This window comes from Zosterops lateralis, assembly GCF_965231275.1.
Source record: "Zosterops lateralis genome assembly, chromosome: W".
Classification (NCBI taxonomy): Eukaryota; Metazoa; Chordata; class Aves; order Passeriformes; family Zosteropidae; genus Zosterops; species Zosterops lateralis.
Genome location: NC_139801.1, coordinates 20,916,649 through 20,943,011, shown reverse-complemented (window position 1 = coordinate 20,943,011; position 26,363 = coordinate 20,916,649). Strand labels below are relative to the sequence as shown.

The 26,363-nt window shown below is 48.1% G+C and overlaps 2 protein-coding genes across 4 annotated transcripts; one reads left to right on the top strand and one right to left on the bottom strand.

Moving 5' to 3' along the window:
• Positions 1-239: 239 nt before the first annotated feature.
• LOC310922048 (XK-related protein 2-like) lies at positions 240-25,879 on the top strand (the record flags this gene model as incomplete). The annotated part of the gene is given in 4 exon segments (XM_083882347.1): positions 240-436; positions 438-518; positions 23,381-23,640; positions 25,134-25,879. Coding segments are annotated over 4 exon segments (1,284 nt in total).
• On the bottom strand, positions 2,113-5,983 carry LOC310922050 (uncharacterized protein). Of its 3 annotated transcripts, none has more exons than XR_014592282.1 (3): positions 5,540-5,833; positions 3,892-4,369; positions 2,113-3,402 (listed from the first exon to the last, which is right to left on the bottom strand). XR_014592282.1 is itself a non-coding variant. In XM_083882351.1 (3 exons), the coding sequence occupies exons 1-3, from the start codon at positions 5,635-5,637 to the stop codon at positions 3,355-3,357; spliced, it is 390 nt and encodes a 129-aa protein (XP_083738477.1). In that variant the 5' UTR covers positions 5,638-5,856; the 3' UTR covers positions 2,113-3,354. The 3 variants fall into 3 exon arrangements, 1 of the variants encoding a protein (XP_083738477.1); XM_083882351.1 differs by having other exon boundaries at positions 4,113-4,356; positions 5,540-5,856; XR_014592281.1 differs by having other exon boundaries at positions 2,113-4,369; positions 5,540-5,983.
• Positions 25,880-26,363: the final 484 nt, after the last annotated feature.

The following is a 26,363-nucleotide window of genomic DNA, read 5'->3' as shown; positions in this document are numbered from 1 at the left end:
CCTGGGGCCCCGGGCTGGAGGATATGGACCCAGTGAGGATGCCTGGCCGTGCTGAGGGGTCGGGGCGGTCCCGGAGCGGTGCCGAGACCGCGGAGCTCGGCGGGGCCGGTGCAGGGCCGCCCGTCGGGGCTCAGTGCGGCGGGGGAGCCCCGCCCCGGCCCGCCCCGCAGCGCGGCTCTTCTCTCCGCTGCAGCCCGGGATGGCGCCGTGGCGCCGGGCCGGGCTGGGCCGGGGCCGCCATGGGCGGTCCGAGCGGGGGCTGCCCGCCCGCCGCCGCCCCGTCGCGGGCGAAGCTGCTGCTCGGCATCGTCTTCTCCACGGCGCTGTTCTGCAGGGAGGGGGCGGCGGCCGCCGTGCTCTGCCTCTTCTACGGGCACTCCGACCACCGCTTCTGGCTGGCGCTCACCATCTTCTTCGTGCTCTGCCTCTCCGTCCTTCATCTTCGTGCACCGCGACCTCAGCCGCGACCGCCCGCTCGTCCTGCTCATGCACCTGCTGCAGCTCGGGCCCATCATCAGGTGAGCGCGGCGGGGGCGCCGGGACCCTGGGCACTCCCGGCACCAATGCGCGGAGCCCGGCAGGGGCGCGGGCATCGGGTGAGAGCAGGGAGCGTTGCCGGGCAGGACCAGCACCCCGGGACCGTCTGTCAGCGGCCATCTGCCTGGAGCTGCTCCTGCCGTCTCTCCGTCCCTCCTCCCCGGCACTGCTGCTCCCGGCCCGCGGGGGCCCCTTGTTTGTCGGTGGAGCCACGGGTGTTCCTGCTGCTGGAGCCTGCTCCGGGCAGGACGCGGCTGTGCCAGCCTGTTGTATCCCAGCTGCTGGGAAAGCTCTGCCCAAGGTCCGGGAGGCAGCCAGCAATCCACTCAGCTTCGTGTTTTTGCCATCACCGTGCTTATGCTGAGAGCACAGATGGGAATCTCCGGTGAGTGCTCGAGGGTGAATACCAACGTGGGATGGAGCTGAGTCAGGGGAGGTTTAGATTAGATATCAGGAAAAGGTTTTACACCCAGAGAGAGAGTGGTGGAGCTCTGGAACAGGCTCCCCATGGGAGTGGTCACAACACCTGGCCTGAGTTCAGCAAACCTTTGGACAACACTCTCGAGCACATAGTGGGATTCTTGGGGTTGATTTATTAAAAAACTATGGATATTGATCTAATACCAATATCCAACTATGACGGACAAAGACTCTCTAACAGTTTAAAGTTAGAAAGTGTATGTTTATTACGACGCCGGGCAGCGTGCGGGATCGCTCCCAAAAACACACGCGCAATTTACAGATGATCACAGGATCTTTTATGTACAGGAGTATTGAATACCCAAAACACAAATGCATATTCATAACTCTGGTACATGCCATTCCCCGCTTCATATGGTAATTAGCCCAAAAAGCCATCAAGCATGCGTAGTTTGTTCTTTAAAATGGGTCGGGGGTCTTTTTTATAGGGTGGGGTCCTAAGATGATGAAGTAAGATGGGTCTTCCTCCCTTGACTTTTTAACCTTTAGTGTTAGTGACAGCTGAATCCTGTTTTTTCCAGGACTGTTTGATTTATGATTGTATTGTATTCATGGAGTCTATTGATTATTCAGGATGCAAAAGCCTAGTTTGACAGCTTCCATGATTTATCAGTTCCTTCCATGATTTATCAGTTCCTTCAGTCTGGCTTCTGTTAACAAAAAGGGAAGTCCTAGCTACATTATCTCAGCACTATCTATTTTGACTACAGTCTTTGATTCTTCTAAATCAATGCTTCATTTCCCACTTCTCTTTTTTTAAGTGAGTAAATTCTTTTACTCAAAAGAGTCTTCCTTATCAATCCAATCTGTACAGCTAGTGTCTCTCAAGACCAAGCCATACGCCTTTGATAATGAGGTTAAGGCTGCTATTCGTCGTAGCATCCTCCAATTCCAAACAAGCATCACAACAGATAAAACTAAACTCATACTAACCAGAATAAGCAACACAACTATAGGGTGGGCTAAGGCATCTAGTATACCGGTTGCTGTTGGAGACCACCCAAAAAGCACATCCCACCAATGATGGGACAAATGTTCCTCAAGCCTCTTAAATACTCCTTTGATGGTCTCTGTGTAATGTCTTTTCTTCTCTAGTTCTCTATTTTTTTTTTAATTTTTTTTTTTTCAATTGAGCGACTAAAGTCAAATTCATTCCTGTGGGTACAGGCGATATATTACAGGTGCCCAATAGGAAAAATCACATCTCTTAATTCTAACAAAATTGAAAACACACAAATTGAATTGGGTCTCATTTACAATTTGGTTGTCTATTTTTATGATGCGGCATGCTGTCCTTAGACAGACACAACCTTGTCCTGTATACACCAGTGAAGTTTTCTGTTTGCCTGGATGCATTTCAAAGTGACAGATATTCTGGTCTGTATCCAAGCAAGTGTCTTTGTCACCTTCTAATGTCCCTTCACATATGTATCCTAACTGTCTTCTTGCAGTACAGGGCTCTAGATTAACAGTTTGCCATTTTCTTTCAATTTCTTGTGCTCACATCTTGTGTTCAGAAGGGTATAATACAGTTCTTTCATGATTTAATGTTTAGGGGACTATTGGCATGTATAGTTAAAACAAAGGCTGTCACTGTACTAGTCACAGGATTATGGGTGAAATAGTCCCAACCCTGTTCTTAGCACCCCAGTGAGAGATCTCGGATAGATGGCACCTGGGGATCACAGCCTTTCTATTACAGGTGTTCAATAGGATGGACATATTTGAGTCATACCCTTTTATTGCACACCCCTCTATTTTGAGTCTAAATGGAGGACATTTCCTTCCCATAAGCTTGCATTCGTAACCCTTAGCATCTTATTTAAAGCCTTACGAGAGTAAGCATCATAAGCTTTTCCTTGGCACCTGTTTATCTCAGTCACATTGTATCTACACAGTACCCTTGCTATGGTTAAGATTATTACTGCAATAATTACAACTTTCCACATAGTGTCCATAATAACTATTAGTCCATCTATTCGTGGTTCCAAGTGAGTTTCAGTTTTAGTTCATCATCGCCTGGTGTGATCTTCCAGATTCCTTCTAGGGCTTTCTTCACTCGGGAGTGATGGATCCAGGCTTTCTGTTCTTTGATCTTAATTGCAGTGAAAATAGTAAGAAGCATCTGGAATGCTCCTTCTCACTGTGGTTCCAAGAACTTTTCTGCAAAAGACTTAATTTCTAGGTTGTCTAATTTTTGTTTTGAGCTCCAGCCACATATTTCTCAATTTCTCTAAGTTGTCTATTTAGGGCCACCATATACTTGTGGCCCTCTATCTGGGGATATGGTGGCTGGAACTCCAAACCCCGGTATTATTTCTTGCAACTGGGCTTTGGTTACTCCTCGGGCTTTAGCCATCCTGGCGGGAAAGGCTTCTGGCCATCCTGAAAAGGCATCAGTTAACACCAATAGGTAACGATATCCTCCCTTCCTGGGCAGCTCTGTAAAATCAATTTGTTATTGTTGCCCAGGTCCACAGCCTTTCCCAATTTGTCCCATTTAGGCTTTGGTGTATTTTTGGAATTAGTTTGGAGGCAAAGACTACACTGACGGGTTACCTGTATCACTGTACCTTGTAACTTTCTGGCCACAATTCTTTCCTTCAAATAACTATACAAGATGTCTATTCCCCAGTGTGTTTTCTCATGTTCCCCTTGCAGTAATGACCATAACAAATAGGAGGGTACTACAAGCTTCTCTTTTTCTGTCATGGCCCACCCTTCCTGATTATAATTTGCTTTCTCTGCTTGATTTAATAAGTTTCTCTGATTTAATAAGTTTCTTAAACTTCTTATTGTATACTGGTTTACCTTTAATTGAAATTTTTCCATCTGGGATAAGTGCTGCCTTAATTGTCTCATCGAGTACCTCACCTTTAGCTGCGTCTTTTGCCTCTCTGTCTGCCAGCATATTCTCTTCTTCTAATTCAGAGCTCACTTTTTGATGCGATCTGATGTGCATGATTGCTACCCTCTCAGATAGCTACACAGCATCTAGCAGCTTTAGGATTTCTTGTGAATGTTTCTCTTGTGAATTTAGTAGTCCTCTCTCTTTCCAAATGGCTCCGTGTGCAAGGACTACCTCAAAGGCATACCTTGAGTAGATGTTCAGCCTTCTGTGCAGAGGTGTTGGTGGGCAATGGTCCAGACTCTATTACCTCTCTGCTGATGGTAACTGCATACCCAGCATGCCGCTTTCCACTGACAACATAGCTGCTTCCATCAGTAAACCAGGTCTCAGCATCCTCAATCGGAGTGTCCTTCAGATCCAGGTGACTGGAGTAGGTGGTTTCGATGGTCTCCAGGCAGTCGTGGATCACTGGTTCTCTTATACTCCCACTGAGGAAGGAAGCTGGGTTCACAATGTTAGTTACCACAATCTTAACATGTTACGGATTTCCTCAGGAAAGGAGGGCATGATGTGTATTTAGACCTTCTTGAACTACCCTAACTGAGGCCTAGCTGAGGCCTAGTTGAGGCCTAGCTGGGGCCTAGTTGGGGCCCAAGGCCTATGACACAGCAAAAATTTCTTAGCTAGTTGTGGCGCAGTTAGAATTAAGTATTAAGGCATTTGGGAAAGATAATAGGGTGTTGAAGGTCACTGAATAGAATTGTTAGCATGCAGGTGTAAGCCACTGTTGAAAGCCACCTTAAGGGTAAACTAAACAATGTATGTTTACATTCTTTCTTGTGTGCCAATGAAAAAGCTGTTACATGTATAAACAATGTAGAATAGTATAAAAGTAGCCGCACTGCACGTAATAAACGGACTTCATAGAATTAACCATACTGGTCGTATCTGCGTTTGTCTAGTCTAACCCTCTCTTACCAGGACCCTGACTTCAATGGTGCCCGAACAGGGACCCTTCGCTTCGATGCGTTTTTTCACTTAGATGCGTCTTGCTTTAATGCGTTTTGTTTGCTTGAATGCAGAAAATTTGTCTAGACGTGTTACGTGAGCTCTCTTTAATTGTGGTGAGAGTTCTTGGGCGGATTCTACCTTACATGCAGGAAAGAACCCGCACGAGTCCTAGCTTTGATGCGTTAAGGGCTCATTAAGCCTCCTTGCTTGGAAACAAAAACAGAACCGGTTCGGAAGCGGACTGAGCTGAGATCGGACGGACCGGACGGACCGAGCGGACCGAGCGAAAGGAGCAGAGGGTTGGAGCCACGGGACCGGACTTGAAAAGCGTCAGTGCCATCTCGTGGGCGAAGGTAAGCTGCAGTGGGGAAACAGCTCAGAAACAGCACAAAGACAAAAGATGGATGCCGATTTTAGTGCGGCTGTGCGGCTTCTTTGCAGTATCCTCTCTAAGAGAGGAGAGAAATTAAAAGAAAGTGAAATAGAGCAGTTGACCCTATGGGCTCGGAAAAAAGGGAAGTTAAATAAGCTGTCTTTGCTGTTCAGTGCCGCGGAATGGAAAGAAGTTGGAAATTCACTTTGGGAAGCGACCATTTCCGGAGGGAAAGACGGAAAAATTGCCCGCGACCTCGGGGTTGTGTGGCAAAAAGTAACTCATACCTTGCAAGTTGTAACAGCTGAGAAAAAGGCAGCTTTGGCAGCAATCGAGGCTTTAGAAGGGGCAGAACAGGCAAATCCAGAAAATCCGTCTCTTCCATCCCAAAAACCCGCCCGAGTTGCGAGATTTTTCGGCATTGGCAATCACCCAATTCGTGGCTTGAGTGCACCCATCAGCCCCACCCCGCAAGACATTTTAGATCAAGTGACCCAGGTGGAGGACTTATCTCCTCAGCCGCCGAGACAAACTGAGAACAAACCGGAAATAGCTTGGCCACCCAAGTCTGTGGGCGTGGAGACAGGCGGGGACTCAGGCGGGGCTGAGGGCGGAGATGGGCAGTCCCAAGTGACGCAGCACAGGGGCGGAACACGAGGCGGAGCGCAAGGTGGGGACCAGGGTGACGTGGCGGTGCAGGTGGAGCAGATCCAGTGTCAGCGTGCACGGGCGCAGACTGACCCAGAACAAAAGGAGCGCAGCGATGCTGGCCCCTTGCCCCTCCCCGCAGGAGAGACGCAGGCTCCACAGCGCCTGGCAACCACAGCGTCCATGGCAAAGACAGCAGCAATGGCTGCGCCCGCAGAGACACCAGCGTGTTTGTGCAGCCCCGATCCAGCAAAATATCCTCTCCCTCCTGATTCTATTTCGGACTCAGAAACTGCAAACAATCAAGCTGCTGCTTTTGCAGTTCATGACAAACAGCGTGCCACTCCCGTCCAACCTGAACAGCATTCATCTGAATTGCACCAAACCATTTTTAAATTCACTCAATTGTCACTTCACCAAAACCAACAAGAACAACAAACAGCTGCAAACGTTCAAATTAAAGCCCAGAAAGACCTTCCATCTCCATCAGCACCTGTCTCTACAGTCTCAATGCCAGCTTTGACATCAAATCCGATTGATGAACGCCGAGCTGCTCTCGCAAAGGCAGCACTCAAGGATGGAGATTGGGAGGCTGCAAATGCCTTGTCCTGTCCTGTTTTAATTGCAAATGGACAGGCCAGGTGGGAACCTTGTGAGTGGAAAATTTTACAAAGAGCCAAAGAGACTGTCACAACATATGGACTCAGATCAGAAGCAGCAAAAAACATAATTCAGTACGTTTACACTGCTGACCTTCTTTGCCCAGCTGACTGTTCTGGCATTGCATCATTGCTTCTCACACCATCGCAGCTTCTCATTTTTGAGCGAGAATGGAAACGCCTCGCTGCAGAAGAAGCCAGCAAACATCGACAAGTAGGTGATCCACTTTATGCAGTCCAGGTCGACATGTTAACTGGGCATGGACCATACGCTTCATCTGCTGTGCAGCTCACCTATCCTATTGAAATGCATCAATTGGCTCAGTCACTGGCTCTCAAAGCCATGTTGCTTGTTCCAGATAAGAAGAAATCACCACTTTACTGTAAAACAGGGAGCCACTGAACCCTATGGACAATTTATAGATAGATTGGCAACTGCTTTGAAAGATGCAACAGAGCTGACAACAAGTTTGCAAGACCAACTGTTTCGTACCTTGGCTTTTGAAAATGCCAATTCACACACCAGAACCATTTTAGCTACACTTCCTCAAGGAAGTCCTGTTGATGAAATGTTAGTAAGAGCAACTCGAGCAGAACAAAATAATCAAAATGCAGCATTCATGGCAACCATGAGCGATGCAATCAAACATCAGGGAAACGTTATTGCTGCTGCTCTGACAAGTAATAAATCCAAGAACAAGGCTTCAAATCATGGCAAATCAAATAATGTAACTTGTTACCGATGCGGCGGAACCGGTCATGTTAGACAGTCATGCAAAAGGTCTGTGTGGTGCCATCAGTGTCACCGTGACAACCATGCCACTGAGGTTTGTCGGAAGTCGGGAAACTTCAAGCACAGCGCGTCATGGCACCATGTGAAGACACAAGTCGATGCCCTGACCCAGAGGACCCCGCCAATGGGTTTTTAGTTAAAAACAAACCTGCCACATGGGGAAGTCTTGTTGTGGATGTAGAAACAACTGCAGAAGTCACTTTACAAGATAAAGAAGTTGCAATGATTCCTACCAATGTTTGTGGCCCAATGTACCGTCTCATGTCTCTCATTGGAGGTTTGCTCCTTGGCAGATCTTCCATGAGCAAACAGGGTGTGATTGTAATCCCAGGAATCATCGATGCAGATTTTACTGGACAAGTTCAAATTTTAGTTTATGCTTTACAACCACCTGTGACAATTCCAAAAGGCAGCAAAATTGCTCAAATCATAGCTTTTGAAAATGTTCTGCCACATCGCCAACGTCCAAAAGAACCACATGAAAATTACAGAATGAACAGAAGCCTTGACTTTACTGACCATGAGGTTTTCTTCACTTTGGACTTGAAAGATTGTCTATTCAAAACTGTGTGTTTGCAGCGTGGATCTCATTAATTCAAGTTAAGGCTACTCCTAGACACAGGATCCAATGTCTCGATTCTGAACCAGCAGTTTTGGCCTTCAGACTGGCCTTTGCAGGCTCCAACCAGCCACGTCATCGGAGTTGGTGGAATCAGAATTTCTGCAATCAGCGCAGATCCAATTTGTATTACTCTTGAAGACAGTCCACTTGTTACAGCACGACTGTACGTCATGCCTTTGCCTGTCAAGCTTGCAGGACTGTTGGGCAGAGATGTGTTGTCCCAGCTTGGCTTCGTTTTAACCACAGATCAACATTTTTACTAATGGCCACTGCAGAGCAGCCACCCATTTTAAAAATCACTTGGTTAACCGATAACCCTGTACGGGTCAAGCAGTGGCCCATGACTGAGAGAAGGCTGCAAATTGCAAATCAACTGATTCAGGAACAACTTGATGCTGGACACATTCAACCATCTGTTAGCCCATGGAACACTCCGATTTTTGTCATCCCAAAAAAATCAGGCAAATGGAGACTGTTGCATGACCTGCGAAAAGTCAATGAGCATATGCAGGCCATGACTGCCTTGCAACCTGGCCTGCCAGCACCAACCATGATACCGCAAGGGTGGAGCATCGTTGTCATTGATTTAAAAGACTGTTTCTTTACCATTCCACTCCACCCACAGGACACTCAGCGCTTTGCTTTCACACTGCCATCAATTAATAGAGCTGCTCCAACAAAAAGATATGAATGGGTTGTTTTACCACAAGGCATGAGAAATTCACCATGTATGTGTCAGTTGTTTGTTGACTGGGCCTTGCAACCAATTCGTCAACGCTTTTCCGACGCTCTGATCTATCATTACATGGACGACGTCCTCATTGCCACATGGAGGCCGCTTCCAAAGACAAAAATTGACTGGCTGATTTCACAACTAGAGCATCAAGGGTTGACAGTTGCACCAGAAAAGATACAGCAATCAGCCCCTTGGAAATACTTAGGTTGGCTGATCACAGATGCGCAGATCCGTCCCCAGAAAGTTACCTTGCATGACAACATCACCACTTTGCATGATGCTCAGAAACTTTTTGGAGACCTGAAATGGGTTCGAACCATTGTAGGCATTACCAATGATGACTTGGTACCATTCCTGCCATGGCTTCGCGGCAGTGATGCCAACAGTTCACGGGTTTGTACTCCCAAACAACAAAAACCTTTGATGCATGTGAGTGAAAAACTTCAGAATGGATGGAGTGCCCGTTGTGTAGAACATCTTCCATTGTCACTCTTCCTTTCCAACGCTGAAGCTTGCCCACTTGCCATTGTCTTTCAATGGCAAAAGAAAAAGGGGGAAAACCAATCTGATCAAAAATTTGATTCTACAGCAGTTGTCATTGAGTGGGTGTTTTTGCCTGTGCAGCCAAAATGTCATGTCATGAGCAGAACGGACGCTTTTGCGACACTGATAAGAAAAGGCAGAGACAGAATTGTAGAAATAGATGGAAGAGAACCAGCAGACATCAGCATTCCTGTGAAAGATGAGGACTTGGAATGGCTGTTGAGACACTCAGTTGCATTGCAAGAGGCGTTGTTGGGTTTTGCAGGTGTGGTTCACAACAAGCAGCCAAAAGGTCCAATGTGGCATCTGATCACATGTCATCGATGGTTGGAGAGGCCTTTGTGTTCACTGAAACCAGTGGAAGGCAGAACAGTGTTTACAGATGCTGGTCGAAAAACAAAAAAGGCTGCATGTGTCTGGCAGCAACAAGGGGAATGGCTGCAACATGTAATTAAAGGGGAAGCAGAAGATACACTTCAAACCCTTGAGCTGAAAGCCGTGTGTTGGGCTTTGCAGACTTGGAACAAAGAACCACTCAATGTTGTGTCAGATTCTTTGTACGTAGTTGGAGTTGTGCAGAGAATTGAAGATGCACTCCTCAGGCAAACCTAAAATCAGCGTCTTGGAGAACTGTTTTTACAGCTGAGAAGTGTGTTGAACCAACGCCATCATGTCTTCTGTGTGATGCACATCTGAAGCCATCAGTGCAACAGAGGTTTGGGAGAAGGCAACGCACGAGCTGATGCTGCAGTCAGCTGTGTTGTCCATGTTCCCCCTCAAAACAAGTTTGAAAAGGCTCGCAACAGTCATGAAACATTTCATCAAAATGCACGAGCCTTGCACAGACAATTTCAGATTCCTTTGAGCGATGCACAAAGAATTGTGCATGCCTGCCCTCAATGCAGTCATCATGGGCCCGGACTGGGGCTAGGTACAAACCCAAAGGGACTGAAAGCTTTAGAACTGTGGCAAATGGATGTGACTCATTTTCCAGAGTTTGGCAGATTGAAATATGTCCATGTCACAATTGATACTTATTCTAAATTCATTTGGGCAACAGCACAGCCAGGAGAAAAAGCTTTGCATGTAGAAAGACATCTGTCTGTTTGTTTTGCAGTCATGGGTGTGCCTGTGGAAATCAAAACTGACAACGGCCCAGCCTATGTCGGTCAGCGAGTTGCAAAATTTATGCAAAAATGGGGAGTGAAACATACCACAGGGATTCCTCACTCTCCCACAGGTCAAGCTATTGTAGAAAGAGCAAACTGCACCCTGAAAGACTATCTTGCAAAACAAAAACAGACCGATGGCATTGATGTAGTTTGTAGACTATCAAAAGTATTGTTCACTTTAAATTACTTATGTTTGGCAGAAGGTTGAGAAGAACCTGCGGTTGTGATACATCATCACACAGTAAAAGAGGGAAGGCTGTAGGCAATTCCAGGACTTTATGTTTATCATAAAAACATATGTATGGGTGAGTGGCAAGGACCGAGTCAAGTGTTGTTTAATGATCGAGGATACGTGTGTGTGTCCACAGACGCTGGTCCTGTCTGGGTGCTGAGTTGATTTACCCGTGCATGTCCTCCGGAAAGAATACCATCAGACAGCAAAGACAACCCGGACGACAACAATCTGCCTGGAACACCTTCTGACGATCCTGAACTTAACTGAAATTAACTTTAAGTGTGTGAAATTAGCAGTTTGTATAGTTATAGTTACAGAAGTTAGAAATTAGAAGTGTTTGTAATAGAATATTGAAGGTAAGGGCCAAAAGTACCAGCAAAATGTTGTGGATTGAACTGTTTGTTTTTCAAATTGTTTTAACAGGAAGTGTGGTTGGAGTGCTTGACATTGACAAATGAGAAAACATGTGGGTCACATGGGCCAATCGAACTGGACAAGATTCATTCTGTTTGTCTTTAGCAACACCCTCCAGTCCTTTTCGCACCTGTTTAATTGGAGTTCCATTGCTTTCGATGACAGAGTTCAAAAGCTGGACTCAAGCTAAAATATATCCTAATTTAACGGAAGCTTGGAACGCATGGTGCCACCAACCTGTTAAGTCCACTCGCACACAGTCTGAAACTTGGTGTGAAATCCATGAAATCCCAAGAAATGATTTAGGAGCACAAGCTGTTGCAATTGCGCAAAATCTCAAAGTAGTAAGTACTGAGCCACAAGAATTCGATCTCCTTGGTTCTGTACCAAGCAATTATTGCTTGACATTTGGTCATGTACAACAATCCAAAGTTGGCAACACTTGGTTGTTTCCTAAATCCCCATTGTATTATAACAATACAGAGGACTGCAACAATTGGACACAACTTGTAACGCCATCACAAAATGTTGCAAGAAAATTGCCACCTGGAGTTTTTCTCATTTGTGGAGATCAAGCTCTCACCCAGTTACGAACCCTAGCTTGTTGGACATCAAAACAAATTAACATAACATCTGACGTGTTGAGTGAACTTGCTGCAGATGCTGCTACCCGCCAGGCAGTGCTTCAGAACAGAGCTGCCATTGACTTCCTGCTCCTTGCTCAAGGGCATGGGTGTGAGGAATTTGAAGGCATGTGCTGCATGAATTTGTCAGATCACTCTCATTCAATTTATAGACAGCTTAAACAGCTGAGAAGTAACATGGGAGAAATTGTTGTTACTAATACTCCATTTGACAACTGGATCAGTTCACTTGGATTTGCTGGTTGGATCAAAGATTTGATCCGTTTTGGAATTCTTGTTTTTATTGTCATTTTAATCATACTAGTTGTTGTACCTTGTGTGTTAAAGTGTGTGCAAAAAGCAATTAGTCATGCCATTGACTCAGTTTGGGTAGTTCAAAAAGAAAAAGGGGGATTTGTTATGGATTTCCTCAGGAAAGGAGGGCATGATGTGTATTTAGACCTTAAACTACCCTAACTGAGGCCTAGTTGAGGACTAGCTGGGGCCTAGTTGGGGCCCAAGGCCTATGACACAGCAAAAATTTCTTAGCTAGTTGTGGCGCAGTTAGAATTAAGTATTAAGGCATTTGGGAAAGATAATAGGGTGTTGAAGGTCACTGAATAGAATTGTTAGCATGCAGGTGTAAGCCACCTTAAGGGTAAACTAAACAATGTATGTTTACATTCTTTCTTCTCTTGTGTGCCAATGAAAAAGTTGTTACACGTATAAACAATGTAGAATAGTATAAAAGTAGCCGCACTGCACGTAATAAACGGACTTCATAGAATTAACCATACTGGTCGTATCTGCGTTTGTCTAGTCCAACCCTCTCTTATCAGGACCCTGTCTTCATCAACATACTTTAGGAATCTCTGTGGGGAGAGCCAATGTCCTCTTTTTCTTCAAGGACTGCAGACATTGTATGGGACTTATAGCACAGGCATCTTCTGGCCTAGAGTGAATTCAACAGCTCTGAGGAACCCTGGCCATCCTTTAGCAGCCATGTATTCACGTCAGGAAGTCCCAGGGCTGGAGCTGACGTGACGGCCTTCTTTAGCTGGTAAATGACTGTTTGCATCACCAGTTGGGCTTTCTTCTGGGATACTCGATACCTCTGCAAGCCCAAAAAGTTTAGGAGGCTTATCGTCCGGTCCACTCATGTTCCCTGGATCTGGGTAGCTATTAGGAGGTCTTCTGCATACTGGAGCAACTGTTTGCAAGCTGCTCCCCAAATATACTTTTGGGGAAGCACACACTATGTGAGCTGGTTCTTCTATCCAGTTTGAGGTTCTCCTACTCAAATGAAAAGATTTTCTGGCTGGCTTTATGGAGAGGGAGGCAAAAGAAAGCATCTGTCACACCTAAAACAGTAAATGAGTTAACAAGATATAAGGGTTAGCAACTACTAAATACAAGCCTTCAGTTATCTTGTTAACAGCTAAGTTCTGTACTAGCCTGTATGACTTGTCAGGCTTCTTCACTGGCAAGATAGGAGTGTTGAAATCAGACTGACACTCCTTCAGTAGTTTTATCTTTAAAAAGTTTTCTTTGCCCTGCCTGGCATGTCAGGAGCCCACACTCCAGGAAACACTTAATCTATTATTTTTCTATAATTCTCTTTTTCATTTACAACTTCAATTTCTTTGGTTATCTACATTAAACTTAACAGTTCTACATATTGTTGATTCTTTACCTCCAAAATAATTTTCCCATTCTTAAATATTACTTTTGCCTCCAGCTGCTCTAGCAGATCTCTTCCCAAAAGTGCAGATGGAGCTTTAGGCATATAAAAATTGGTGAATTTTTCATTGTTTCCCCAATTTAAACTTCAATGGTTTGTAAAAGTAAGCCCTTTTTAGTTTGGCCAGCCGCTTCTTTTACTATCACATAGTTACTGGTTACAGGTGTTAGGGTTTTATTGCCCCTGTGTCTATTAAGAATTCTATTTCTTTTTCTCTGTTATGGCATCAAGCAGCAATTGGAGGTCTGCCCAATCAGGTAAATGCTGCTTGATTATAAACTTCATTTTCTTAGCAACCTCTATTGGATCACTTCAATAGCCCTTAGCACCCTTTTCCCAAATCTCTAAATCAATTGAGGAAAAGGGAACTTTAATCAGTTTTGTCTTTCTTATCAGAGGTCATTGCTTATCTTAGAGGTGCTTGTATGACTCCTCTGGTTTGTTTTCAGGTCTTTGATGCTATAGGCCCTTGTGGGGGAAGTTTGGGGGCTGACGGGGGAGGTTCAGGTTTATTCCACTCACTGTCACTACTAGGTAGTGGTGGATATAGTTAATGGAAGAGGAAGTGGGGGAGGTTGTCTGCATTTTCCACCACCATCCTCCTTTCCTGTCTTTTTTGGGGGTGGTTTAAGTATGTCTGCTGTCTCTTGTTCCAAAGCCTCTACTTGGTATACCTTGTCAGGATGTGTGCACCTCTGATTTATTGAGCAGGTGCTGCAACAACATTTCTCATTCCACAATCCCTTTGCCACCCAGGGTGATTTCGGAGGCTGCAAAACATATCTGCATAAGTCACCTGTGACCACTTTTGTTCCTACCGCAGGAAAAGCATTAACTGTAATAGTGTCTCATAGTCCAGTGTACCATTCACTGGCCACTTCACTCTCTCATCAAGTTTATAAAGTGGCCACCACTGTGTACATAACTTAACCAGCTCTCTCTTGGTTTCTGCACCATCATAGCCCACCAGCTCTTTCTAGTGTGTTAAAATGCACCCCAAAGGGCTCCCTTTAGGGACCTCTCTACTCTTATTCGCCCCCATGCTTAGAGTGTGGGTTTTTTTGTTGTTGTTTTTTTTTTTTTTAAGTTTCTGAAATTCTGTCCCTGGGCAGGGGGAGCTCTTCTGAACCAACTTTTCAATTCTTGTGCCTCCTATTCCTGGGCATATAGTTTAACCAGAAAAAGGGAAAGAACAGCTTGTTAATCTTAAAAGAAAAAGTTAGCAATATGTATTCTTTAAAACAAGGCTCGAAGCACCAGCTGTTGAAGAAAGAATTTTTAAAAAGGAAAAATTCTTTTTATTTAAAAGAAAAACCCCAGACACTTAATCTAAATTGCTGGTTATTAATCACTCATTGAACTAAATTTTTTGTTATGTTTTGCTCTGGGTACATTACTACCAAAATACGTTTGAAAATTGCAATCAACTTCTTATACACTGTAGCAAGGTGTAGCCGAGAACTAGTCATATTTTACGCCATGTTGTAATTTAGAGACAAATGGAAATTCTGCAAAGTAGTGGCTGAGTTTCAGCAGAGATTTTACAATTCTATGCTATGCTAAAAACTGTGTAAACTGCAGTTACAACTTGTCTTAAAGCTTTTCGGATTATTGGACAGGTCTCTGCTACCCCACTCGGAATGTTACAGAACGCAGCGTGAACTATTTCGCCTGCGTATCTCAGCAGCAAAAATCCTTCAGCCTCTTCTGCCGGCATTAGGCATAAGTTCTGGGTTCTCTGCTTTTCTTGCACAAAACTACCAGACTAGGTCCTTTCCTCCCTCACCAAAACCTGTTTGTGTAATAGCAATTTTTAAGCTCACAAACCAATGGGTTCTGACAACTTCAAACCCACTCAGTTAAAGATCTTAACACAGCGTCTCTGAGAATCTCACAGATCCCGACTAAAACACTCCACAAATCCTCTTGCACTGAGGAAAGAGAAAAAAAGGAGGGGGGTGGTCCCCGATCTCTTTTTTACAATTAAAACTGCATTCCCCTAACAAACAACACCTCAGTTTTTTCAGAATTTCAAAGACACAGCCTGAGGCTATAAATTCTGGCTCCCTGCCAGTTACCAGGACAACTCTTATCTCTGTGGTATGTTGGGCATAAGTTTGCAAAAAATAACAAAAAAAACAAAAAAACCCCAAAACAAAACTCCTCAAAACTCTTTACTCTTGTTTTTTTCTTATAAACAATAAACAGTTTATTCACCCACAGATGTTTTTTACTGAACAACACACTGATTAAAATCACACTATCATTTATACAGTCAGGACTCACAGCACCCTCCGTGACACCCTCCAGTCACGGCCCAAGCACATCCCCCCCCGAATTCCTCCGCTTTTCAGACAGAGGTATTTTCTGTGGATCGGCGGGGGGGTTAAAAATCTCTCACAACTTTAAACAACACAAGGATTAGTAACAAGTTTTAAAGTCAAACAAACCAAAACGCTTACAACACAAGCTTTCACAATCCACACACATATGATACACAAATTATTCTCTTCGTAAGCACGCAATCACAAAGAAAACCCAAACAGACACGAATACACACACACATCCAGCGCTCGAGACCGCAACTCAGAACGGGACCCTGTTCACCTCAAAATTCAGGCTAGCCTCTCAGATTATGAATTACTAAAGTGCACCTTTAAACTACAAGCCGAAATTGGAGCCACTTCACTCCTATAACCAAAACCAGCAGCTCTGTGCCGCCGCTGCCACCCCCCCCCCCCCCCCCCGGGATGCAGCCAACAGTGACCAGCTTAACCTGATACACAACAACCATACAACACTCTGCAGAGACTTCAAAACTCAGTCAGGCTTCTGCTTTGCATAAGACGTCTCTTATGACTTATAACCCGCCTGTATTCAAAGGTACCTGTATGTCGTCCCTGCATTTCTTGGTTTCAAGTGTTTGAGTCTTTGCAGCACCTTCTCACGCTGCTTCATGTAAACAATATTGTATTCTCAGAATTTATCAGTATGTTTTGCATTCTTGTTCTCTGAGAGAGAACTTGACTGATGGTCATATTGACCAATGGAGTCAGGAGGTTGTAACCTCTTTGGGCCAATCTTGGCCCTCTGTACAAAATGTATATAAGCTTTTGGAGTCAGATAATAAAAGAGCCTTCCATGTTTCACCAAGCTGCTGCCTGCTGTCCTCTGTGAAGGTCTGCTCCCACGTCGCAATGTGTTGCCCCTCTAAGGGCAGGGGTAACATCTGGTGACCCCAGATGTGTGAGAACGGGATCTCCTGTCGCATCTGGTGACCCCTCCGTGTCTGGACTGCAGCTGGGTCACATCTGCTGACCCTTCGTGTCTGAACGGCACATCTGGACACTGTCCGTGTCTGAACGGACTCTTAACGTGGGAGAACAGGTCACACTGGTGACCTCCAACTGCGAGAGAGACTGCACGTTGGTGGACCACTGTGCCCAGTGAGAGACTGTACCTGCTCTGCCTGAGGCAATCATGGTAAGAGATAATGGTCTCTAAACCCTCCTCAGATGAGGAAACCCTCATGGTGGACCTTTGCCTTGAGGTCCTGCGGAGAGAAGAAGTCTCCTTTCCTGGAGATGCTCTCCAGAAATTGTTCTATTATGCTAGAACTCATGGGTTTTTTTGCAGCCTTGAAGAAGTTTTTTTCTACAGCAGAGTGGAAGTCTTTGGGTGACTATTTGTTCCAGGTTTTCTTTGCAGATCGCAGTGGGAAGCTTTTGAAACTGATAGCCACCTGGAGCAGGCTGGAGAAAGTGCTGCCTAAAGTACAGCCTTCCAGCGCTGAGGACAGCTCCAGCCCCATCAGGCTGGGTGCCAGGGAAGACGGTGGAGTCATTCCTCCTGTTCCTGCCCCTCGGAGATGGGCGGAACAGCCGACCCCCCTTCCTCACAGCAGCTTGGCGGGAAGCCTGCCCGTCCTCAGCGCACCAGCTGAGGCGGGCACGGGGTCTCCTGCAGAGCAGACCCCTTCTGCACCCACGCCGTATCGGCGCTGGAGTGTGGAAAACCTTGGGGCTTGTGAAAGCCCTGTGGGACTGGAGAGATCAGCGCTCCCAAGCCCCGTGCCGAAAAAACGGCGGCGGAGGCCAAAGATCGCCTCCCCCACTTCCCTCCCCCCCCGTGCTTTCCTGGCCTTGGAAGCGCCGGGAGCGCTCTTGGATCGGGGGGGCGGGGTGTTTTTCGTGGACTGTCCGCACTGTGGGGTGTTGGTGGAATGTTCCGTGCAGCGGGGCAGCGCGGGATTGCGCCGTCCCGGGGCGCCGGGCAAGGCGGCCCTGCGCCCCCGCGGCGGGGACTTGCACGGGACACACAGGTCCATGCAGTTTGGCGACAAGCCAAGTGCCCCGCCGGAGCGGGGGTGGGGGCCCGCCCGGCCCGTCAGCGGCGGGACGGCTCCGAGAAGCAACGGGGCTGGCCCGGGGCGGGCAATGCAGCCTGCCCAGCCCCCGTGGGGGGGGGCGGCCCCAAGGAGTGAAGGGGCCAGCCCAGGGCCACCCCGCACGGCCCCGAAGCGAGAAGAAACCGTCCCGCAGCGGCCGGTGCCACCCTTGAGAAAGGATGGGCCGGGCAGCTTGGCAGCCGCAGCTCCGCTTGGGAATGCAGGGCTGGGACACCCTCCCAGCCCCCCCGCTCCTCCCTGTGCTGATCAGGGCACTCCCCCCGCACCTGTGAGGGCAGCGCTTGGCAAGCGAGACACGCCTCCTGCAGCGCTGCAATCTCCCCCCGCGCCGAGCAGGAGCAGCACGGCGGAGGCAGCTTTGGCCGATCTGTTCATTTTAAAGGGACAGCGCGGCCACAAGCGGGTGTTTCCCCGCTGCAGAGGATTCCAGGGGTGCCGGATTCCCCTCAGTCTCGGGTGATGTCCCAACCGAGGCTGATGCTGTGGGCGGCCGTGGGTCAGCACGGCGCCCCCTGCAGGGCAGGGATGGATTCCCTCGTTCTGCGGGTGTGGTGAGAAAAGCTCTCACCCCTGTCTCTGTGAAACACACGGGACAGGAATCAGAGGTGGATGATGCCTCACCTAATGCTCAGGCCAGCAAGACTAATGCTAAGGCCAACAAGAAACAAAGAAAGAGAGTGCAAAAAAGAGGAGTCACTCCTTTGTTTCTTTGTGGGAGGTGTGGACGGCCAAATCACATGGCAGAAGTTTGCAAGGCAAGCCATGTGAAAGGCCAACCTCTGTCAAATGAGCAGTGGGGTGCAAAGAGGAAGCGTGCTCGGACAGAAGTGTCTTCCCAGTCCCCACAGCCGATGGAGGTTTGTTGGGAAGGTTTAGTCCCACGCCCACCTCTCCCTGTCAATGTCCCTGAAGGGACCAAAATTGTTTAATTTGTGTTTGAGTTTTCTGTTCACAGGACAAAGAGTCGGTGGTGAGAAGGCAGTTGCTCTGAAGTACTGAGCTGCCTGGATTTCACTGGACTGTTGCTCTGATCAGAGACTGTCCTGGAACAATTTGGAACGGACATTGCGATTTTTTCCTTTGCTGTTTGGCAGCTGGAATGGACTGTCTTTCAAGATCCATTCGTCGCCCTTCGTGACTTGGTTTGGGAGCTGTTGGAACAGGATCATCTGAGAATCTTCAACCAGTCCTGGGACGTTCCTGTGTTCTGCATCAAAACAGAACTCTGGGGACTGGAGGTTTTTATAACACCTCCAAAAAGCCAATCCTCAATTGTGAATCTGAATGATTGTTTTCTGTGATTCATTTGTATCCTGCAGGTATCACTGGCTGATGAATGTCCAATTTCTTGCACGTTCTGGAATGGGTCATTTTTGCCCCATCTGCCACAAGGCGGCAAAATATTGTTTGAAAAAATAAACAAAAAATCATTTTTTTGTTTGAGCTAATTATTGCTCGATTTCAGCCGCAAAAATGGCAATCAATCATTTTTGTATGAGCTCATTGCTCGATTGATAAATGCAGGCAACAATGCTTGCGAATTTGATGGGTGCAGATTTTTGTAAAATTCATACTCTCAGTATTATGGGAGGAATTTGAATGGAGCTTTGCAAGCAGTGTTTTTCTGCCAAATGCTCTGGAACCATGAGCTGTTGCGAGTGGCAAGAATCCTTTGGATTTCTTTTTTGCGGCCCAAAAATATTCAGAAATTTAGTGCAAGGGCCCACTGTCTTTACAGACGATTTGGGAGGACGAGGTAGGCCAGTGTTGCTTGGAAGGATGATTTTGAGGGCAAGTTTTGGAAGCCCCTGAGGATGGGCAGCCCATTTGGTTGTTTGGGGCTGCTGTCATGGCATTTCCACAGTTTTCCCAGAAACTTTTTCATTTAGTCACGGATTCAACTTCTGTGGTCGACATGGCACACAGATGGGTTGTTCAATTTAAAAGGAGTCAGCAATGTTGTTTGTTCCATTTGCTGAAGAACCTTTTGTTGTGCCACAGAGGCCTGGTTCTTCAAAAACAAAATGGGGAACGCAGGGTGAAACCCCGCAAATTTAATTGGCAAAGGCTTTGCATGCCATTGAGCACCTTACAGGTGCCACAGAATTTCACTAACCCTGCAATGTGAAAAGCAAGAAACCGTGACCGAATGAAGGTCAACAGAGGAGGAACCACTGGTCCTCCCATGGGAACAGAAATTGAACTGTAGTTCATTTTCTTTTTTCCTTTTTTCTTTTTTTAAAGGTAAAAAGGGTGAGATGTCGTCCCTGCATTTCTTGGTTTCAAGTGTTTGAGTCTTTGCAGCAGCTTCTCACGCTGCTTCATGTAAACAATATTGTATTCTTAGAATTTATCAGTATATTTTGCATTCTTGTTCTCTGAGAGAGAACTTGACTGATGGTCATATTGACCAATGGAGTCAGGAGGTTGTAACCTCTTTGGGCCAATCTTGGCCCTCTGTACAAAATGTATATAAGCTTTTGGAGTCAGATAATAAAAGAGCCTTCCATGTTTCACCAAGCTGCTGCCTGCTGTCCTCTGTGAAGGTCTGCTCCCACGTCGCAATGTGTTGCCCCTCTAAGGGCAGGGGTAACATCTGGTGACCCCTCCGTGCCTGGACTGCAGCTGGGTAACATCTGGTGACCCCAGACGTGTGAGAACGGGGTCTCCTGTCGCATCTGGGGACACCGGACGTGTGGAACAGGGATCTCCTGTCGCACCTGTATTCAATATTTTTTTTTCTTTAAACATACCTTTTTTCCGTAGTTCCAGGAGGTTCTGGTCTTTCCCCGGGTAGATGGTAGGGTCTTAGGAGATCTCTTCCCAAAAACTTCGGGCAGGCTCCTCAGGGGTCCCAGACCCCACCGGCCCCACGGCCAGAGAGAGCAGTTCTCCTGGCTGGCTCGCCAAATGAATTATTAAAAAAATATGGATATTGATCGAATACCAATATCCAACTATGACGGACAAAGACTCTCTAACAGTTTAAAGTTAGAAAGTGTATGTTTATTACGACACCGGGCAGCGTGCGGGATCGCTCCCAAATACACACGCGCAATTTACAGATGATCACAGGATCTTTTATGTACAGGAGTATTGAATACACAAAACACAAATGCATATTCATAACTCTGGTACATCCCATTCCCCGCTTCGTATGGTAATTAGCCAAAAAGCCATCAAGCATGCGTAGTTTGTTCTTTGAAATGGGTCAGTGGTCTTTTTTATAGGGTGGGGTCCCAAGATGATGAAGTAAGATGGGTCTTCCTCCCTCGACTTTTTAGCCTTTAGTGTTCGTGACAGCTAAATCCTGTTTTTCCAGGACTGTTTGATTTATGATTGTATTGTATTCATGGGGTCTATTGATTATTCAGGATGCAAAAGCCTAGTTTGACAGCTTCCATGATTTATCAGTTCCTTCCATGATTTATCAGTTCCTTCAGTCTGGCTTCTGTTAACAAAAAGGGAAGTCCTAGCTACATTATCTCAGCACTATCTATTTTGACCAAAGTCTTTAATTCTTCTAAATCAATGCTTCAGGGTGTCCTGCATAGGACCAGGAGTGGCACTCAGTGGGGGTTATGGGACATAGAGAAGAGCTAGGTGCAGGAGTGGGGCTGGCATGTGAACTGTGGGGCCACTGGACTGTGCTGGGACGAGGACAGTGAGGGGGTGGATGGATGTTGCACAAGCTGATCCCTCATTCCTTGGGGATGCTGCAGTGCCTCCTGGGCTGTCATCACCCTGGGCAGCCTGCTCTGTGAGAATGCACTGCAGGAGGCATGGCAAAGTGTCCTGAGTTGCAGTGTAGGATGTACAAAAGTATTTATTCTATCACCATCTCCATGAGCTGTTGGAACCAGGTGGGGCAGTGTTTTCCCAGGCCTCAGTCTTTTGGGCTCTTCTGCTAATAGCCCATTAATGCCTGGCCCATGACTCACAGGTAACTCCCTCCAGGAGTTATCTCTGTTTAATGGGCCATCAAGGACCCACTTCACAACTCATCATCCCATTGTGAGATGCTCTGCCCAGGGGGAGGAGCCAAGCATTCTCACCTGGATATAAGCTGGTATTTGGGACAGTGCAAGCAGCCCTTACCCACTGGATTCCCAGAGGAGCAGAGCTACCAGACCTTTCTACAGGATCACTGCTTCAGGAAGACCACCTCATCTGGACTGCTTCCACCATCCTGCTCAGGTTGTATTCTGACTCTGTCAGTGGTCCTTTGTGTTATTGCATTTATTTTATTTTATTTTTTACCTTTTTACCTTTCTTCTTATTAAATTGTATTTCTGACTTGGAGCCTCTCACTCGTTTTGCTTTCAAACCACAACACAAAGCCACCATCTCCATGGGGCTCCTTCCCCAAGGGCAGGCCAGCAGCCATGCTTTGGAACTCGCTCTACCCACAGGGCTCCAAAACCACTGATGCCTGCTCCACACTTCCTCTGTCACCAGAAACAAGCAATGTGCCAGATGTGTCCCTGTCACCATGTCTTACCTTCAGAGCCACCTGGGGAGCCTTGCCTTGGTGCTGCCAGCCTGTGTTGGCCCACAGGAGTGTCGTGACTCTCACCACACCAACTAAGGCTGAGACGGGTACAGTGCTGCTCAGTTGCTTGTAAGAGCCAGCTGGGGCTGCCCAGGGAAGGCTGCTTCAGCCGTCTGCTCAGGCTGGAGATGGAGCCCAGCCTGCTGAGAAGGTCTGGCAAGGCACTGGGAGCCAGCTGGGACTACCCTTCAATCTGGGCCTTTGGGATGAAACTATTTTCCCGTTAGAGTTTGCAATGAGCCATGAGTGCTGGCTTGATCTGTTGAGAGAATTTATTCTAAACCCTCACTCCTTTTGGGTTTGATACACAGCAATTTGTGCTGTCCCGATAAGCACTTATAAATAATGATGTCCTGCTGGTCTCAGAGCCAGCTGGTCCCCAGGCAGGAGCCAAGCTCATCCCCTCTGGCCACACACACCCACCCCATGGCTGTGTGGAGGCGCTGGGGGTGCCCCATCCTTGCAGGCATGGCAGAAAGTCACACCCCTGCCCACACGTGAGGGCCCGCAGAGAAGGGGCTGCGGAAGTGCTGCCTTATAAAACTGATATTCAACTCTGATATTTCAGAGTTTCTTTTGCCTCTGCTTAGAGGAAGAGGTTTTTGCCAGTTGGGAAAACAGAACCCAAGGGTGATTAACACCTTCCTGTAGCTGTAGCTCCCAGCGGAGTCACTGCTTTGTACCCTGGATGCTGCACCTCTTCCAGCAGCTGTTTCACCCCTTGCTGGAGCAGTTGTTGCCCCCCTGCTACACATGATTCACCCTGAATGCTGAAGCAGAGGAGCAGCCACTGGGCATCCCCATGGTCCTGGTGTGACCAGTCAGGAACTGACCACAGCACTGCTGGACAGTTGCCCAAAACAGTTGGACTGCACTCAGCAGGAGTGGGATCTGGCCAGCACTAGGCAAGGTGGGGCTGGAGGTGCTGGCAGTGGGGGACAGCAGGAAGGTTGGCAGGGTGACAGCTCCTGTGTCCCCACAGGTGTGTGGAGGCCTTGCTGGTGTACTGCTGGTCAGGGAGGGAGGAGGAGCCCTACGTCACTATCACCCGCAAGCGGCAGCTGCGGAAAGGGTACGAGGTGGAGATGGAGCAGGAGGTGGGGCACTCAGAGCGCCGCCTGGCCACGCACCGCAATGCCTTCAAGCGCATGGCAGTCATCCAGGCCTTCCTGGGCTCCACCCCGCAGCTCACTCTCCAGCTCTACATCAGCGTCTTGGAGAAGTACGTCCTTGTTGCCCGAGGTAAGGGCGCCTGGCATGTGGGCTCCCCAGGAACCCCACCAGGGCACGGTGGCAGCTCCTTAGCTGCTTGTGCTGGTGTGACATCCAGGCAATCCAAAAAGTCGTTCCTGGGAACACAGCTTCCACTGGACTCCCCTAAATGTGGAGCACAACCCACAGAAGTTAGGAGGCTATCAGCTCTCTTCTTTCCTGCTTGCAGTGATGCAAAGTGGGAAAGAGCAGGCATGACTGAGGTGCCAGGCTCTGCTCCCAGCCCCGTGCTTGTGAGTATCTGCCCTCAAGAACCAAGCCATCCACCCAGTGCCATGTCTCATAAGAGGGTCAGGTCCCTGCCCTAGCCTGCTCCAGTCTTCATTCATTTTTTTTCCCATCTAGCTACAGGCTCTTGCTTCCCTCAAGTCCCTCCACTGTATTTATTTCTGCACATTTTCCAGCAGCCAGAGCTCCCAGACCAGCACTCCCACTCCGATGCTCCCTTGCCTGCTCCCAGGATGTTTATGTGCTTGGGGGTGGATATGCCAGAGAAAATTTGTAATTCCCATTTTGGCTTGGCACTGAGCTGGGCACACAGGCGTGCTCCTGCACCATTCCAACTACAGTGCTGGGTGAAGGAGCTGCCCTCACCCACCTGCTCTCCCAGCAGTGCTGGGAGCCCAGACCTTGTCGTCTGTGCCCACAGCAAGTGCATGAAAAGGGAAGCACAGGAGATGTCCCATAGAAACCCCCTAATTTGCCACAGCCCTCTGAAAAGGCATTTTGGGGAGTTGCAGATGCACAGGAAGAATGAGTGCCTGTGCTCCTCTAGCAGTAGATGTGGGAAGTAAATATCAAATGATGTGTTTCGGGTGATTCCCTTGCAGCTGGAGTGTCAGCTCAGCCCTGCAGCTGGCAGCCACCATGGATCAGATCAGTTGCACTCTTCTATTTTTCTCCATGGTATTCCTGGCTATGCTGAATGTGAGCAGCTGCCAGCATTCCCTACAAATGACCTTGGCTTCGCAGCCCTTGGATAGGGCTGGCTCTTGGGATGCCTCGGGCTACAGTGGTGCGGCTCTTGGCTGGGATGAAGGCAGAGGGGCCCTCGCAGCACAGACTGTGCCCCACTTACCCTTGAGCAGCATTTCCTGCACAGGGCAGGGGTGTTGGGGCATGGTCCAACCACAGAAATGGCTCTGGTTTGGCCAAGGCTTGTGTTTTATTGGTGTAGGGAGAACCTTTGGGTTCTGAGCCTCCTGCTGCCAGCAACTTCCCCCACAGCCACCTCATCATGGGGACTGTCACCACCACCCAATGAGCTGTTCCGGCAGTGCTCATGCTGAGCCTTCTGCTGTGAGTCCAGGCGTTTGGCACCCTGTACTTCTCACCCAGGAATGGCACTCCATATGTTTCCCACCTGGGATTGTCACCCCACACTTTGCATCCTAGGCAGTGGAGAGGCTGGACACAACCTGGTCTCCAACACTACCTGACTCCCCTGCTCTCTCCCTCTGCAGCCATCCTCATGGCCAGCTGCCTGGTGTCAGTTACCTACGGAGCACTCGTCTGCAACATCCTGGCCATCCAGGTCAAGTACGATGACTACAAGGTCCAGATGCGGCCACTGGCCTTCCTCTGCATTGTGCTGTGGTGCAGCCTGGAGATTTCCACCCGCATTGCCGTCCTCGTGCTCTTCAGCACTGTCTTCAAGCACTGGATCATCCTTATTGCCCTGGCCAACCTCCTGGTGGTCTTCTTCTTGCCCTGGGTGCAGTTCTGGTGCAGCGGCAACCGCTTGCCTGACAACATCGAGAAGAACTTCAGCTGCCTGGGCACGGTGGTGGTGCTCTGTGCCTTCACCCTCCTCTACTCCAGCATCAACACGTTCTGCTGGTCGGCTGTGCAGCTCAAGCTGGCTGACCGGGACCTCATCAACAAGTCACAGAACTGGGGCCACCTGGCCATGTACTACGTGGCCTGGCTGGTGGAGAACACAGCCCTTGTCATCCTCTGGTACTTCTTCAAGACTGATGTCTATGAGAACATCTGCACTGCACTGCTGGTGTTGCAGTTGCTCCTCGGCTACTGCCTGGGAATCTACTTCATGCTCCTCTTCTTCCAGTACCTGCACCCCTGCCGCCAGCTCTTCCAGCACAATGTCGCTGACTTCCTGTACTGTGTGTGCTGCCACTGGCACCCAGCAGGGACCCCTCTGTGCCTCGAGGCTCCCTTCGAGCCCAGCGCGAGGCACAGCATTGTCTGAGCACCTGGCTCCTCCAGTCAGCTACGGACATGAGGATGGGCAGCACAGGGCTGCGCCAGAAGCCAGAGGATGCTTGTGGCACAGTCCAAGTGCTGCCTGGTCCTGCAATGGCAGCAGGTCCCAGTGTATCCCCATGGTGGCAGGGGGACAGGAGTGTGCTTGCCCGCTCAGGACCACTCATATGAACATGAAGAAGGGTTGATTTGGATTGGACATAAGGAAGTTTTTTAAAATGAGAATAGTGAGGGACTGGCACATGTTGCCCAGAGAGATGGTGGATGTCATTCAAGGCAAAGGTTGAATAGGCTCTGAGAAACCTGGCCTAGTTGAAGATGTCCCTGCCCATCTCTGGAGTTGAACTAGATGGCCTTTAGAGGTCCCTTCCAACCCAAACTATTCTACAATTCTATGACTTATGGGGTGCCCAAACCAGTTGCTCCTGCAAGCTGGCTGCCACATGGTGCACAGCCCCTGGGGTGCCCCG

What these genes read in the sequence shown, in the direction of transcription:
- LOC310922050 (XM_083882351.1), bottom strand. Translation starts at nt 5,637, where the DNA reads ATGGAAGAGACGGATTTTCTGGATTTGCCTGTTCTGCCCCTTCTAAAG. An exon ending in CAGCTGTTACAACTTGCAAG is followed by an intron (nt 4,357 to 5,539) that starts GTATGAGTTACT and finishes TTCCTTCCTCAG; the next exon opens with TGGGAGTATAAGAGAACCAG. An exon ending in AGGCTGAACATCTACTCAAG is followed by an intron (nt 3,403 to 4,112) that starts GTATGCCTTTGA and finishes ATGCCTTTTCAG; the next exon opens with GATGGCCAGAAGCCTTTCCC.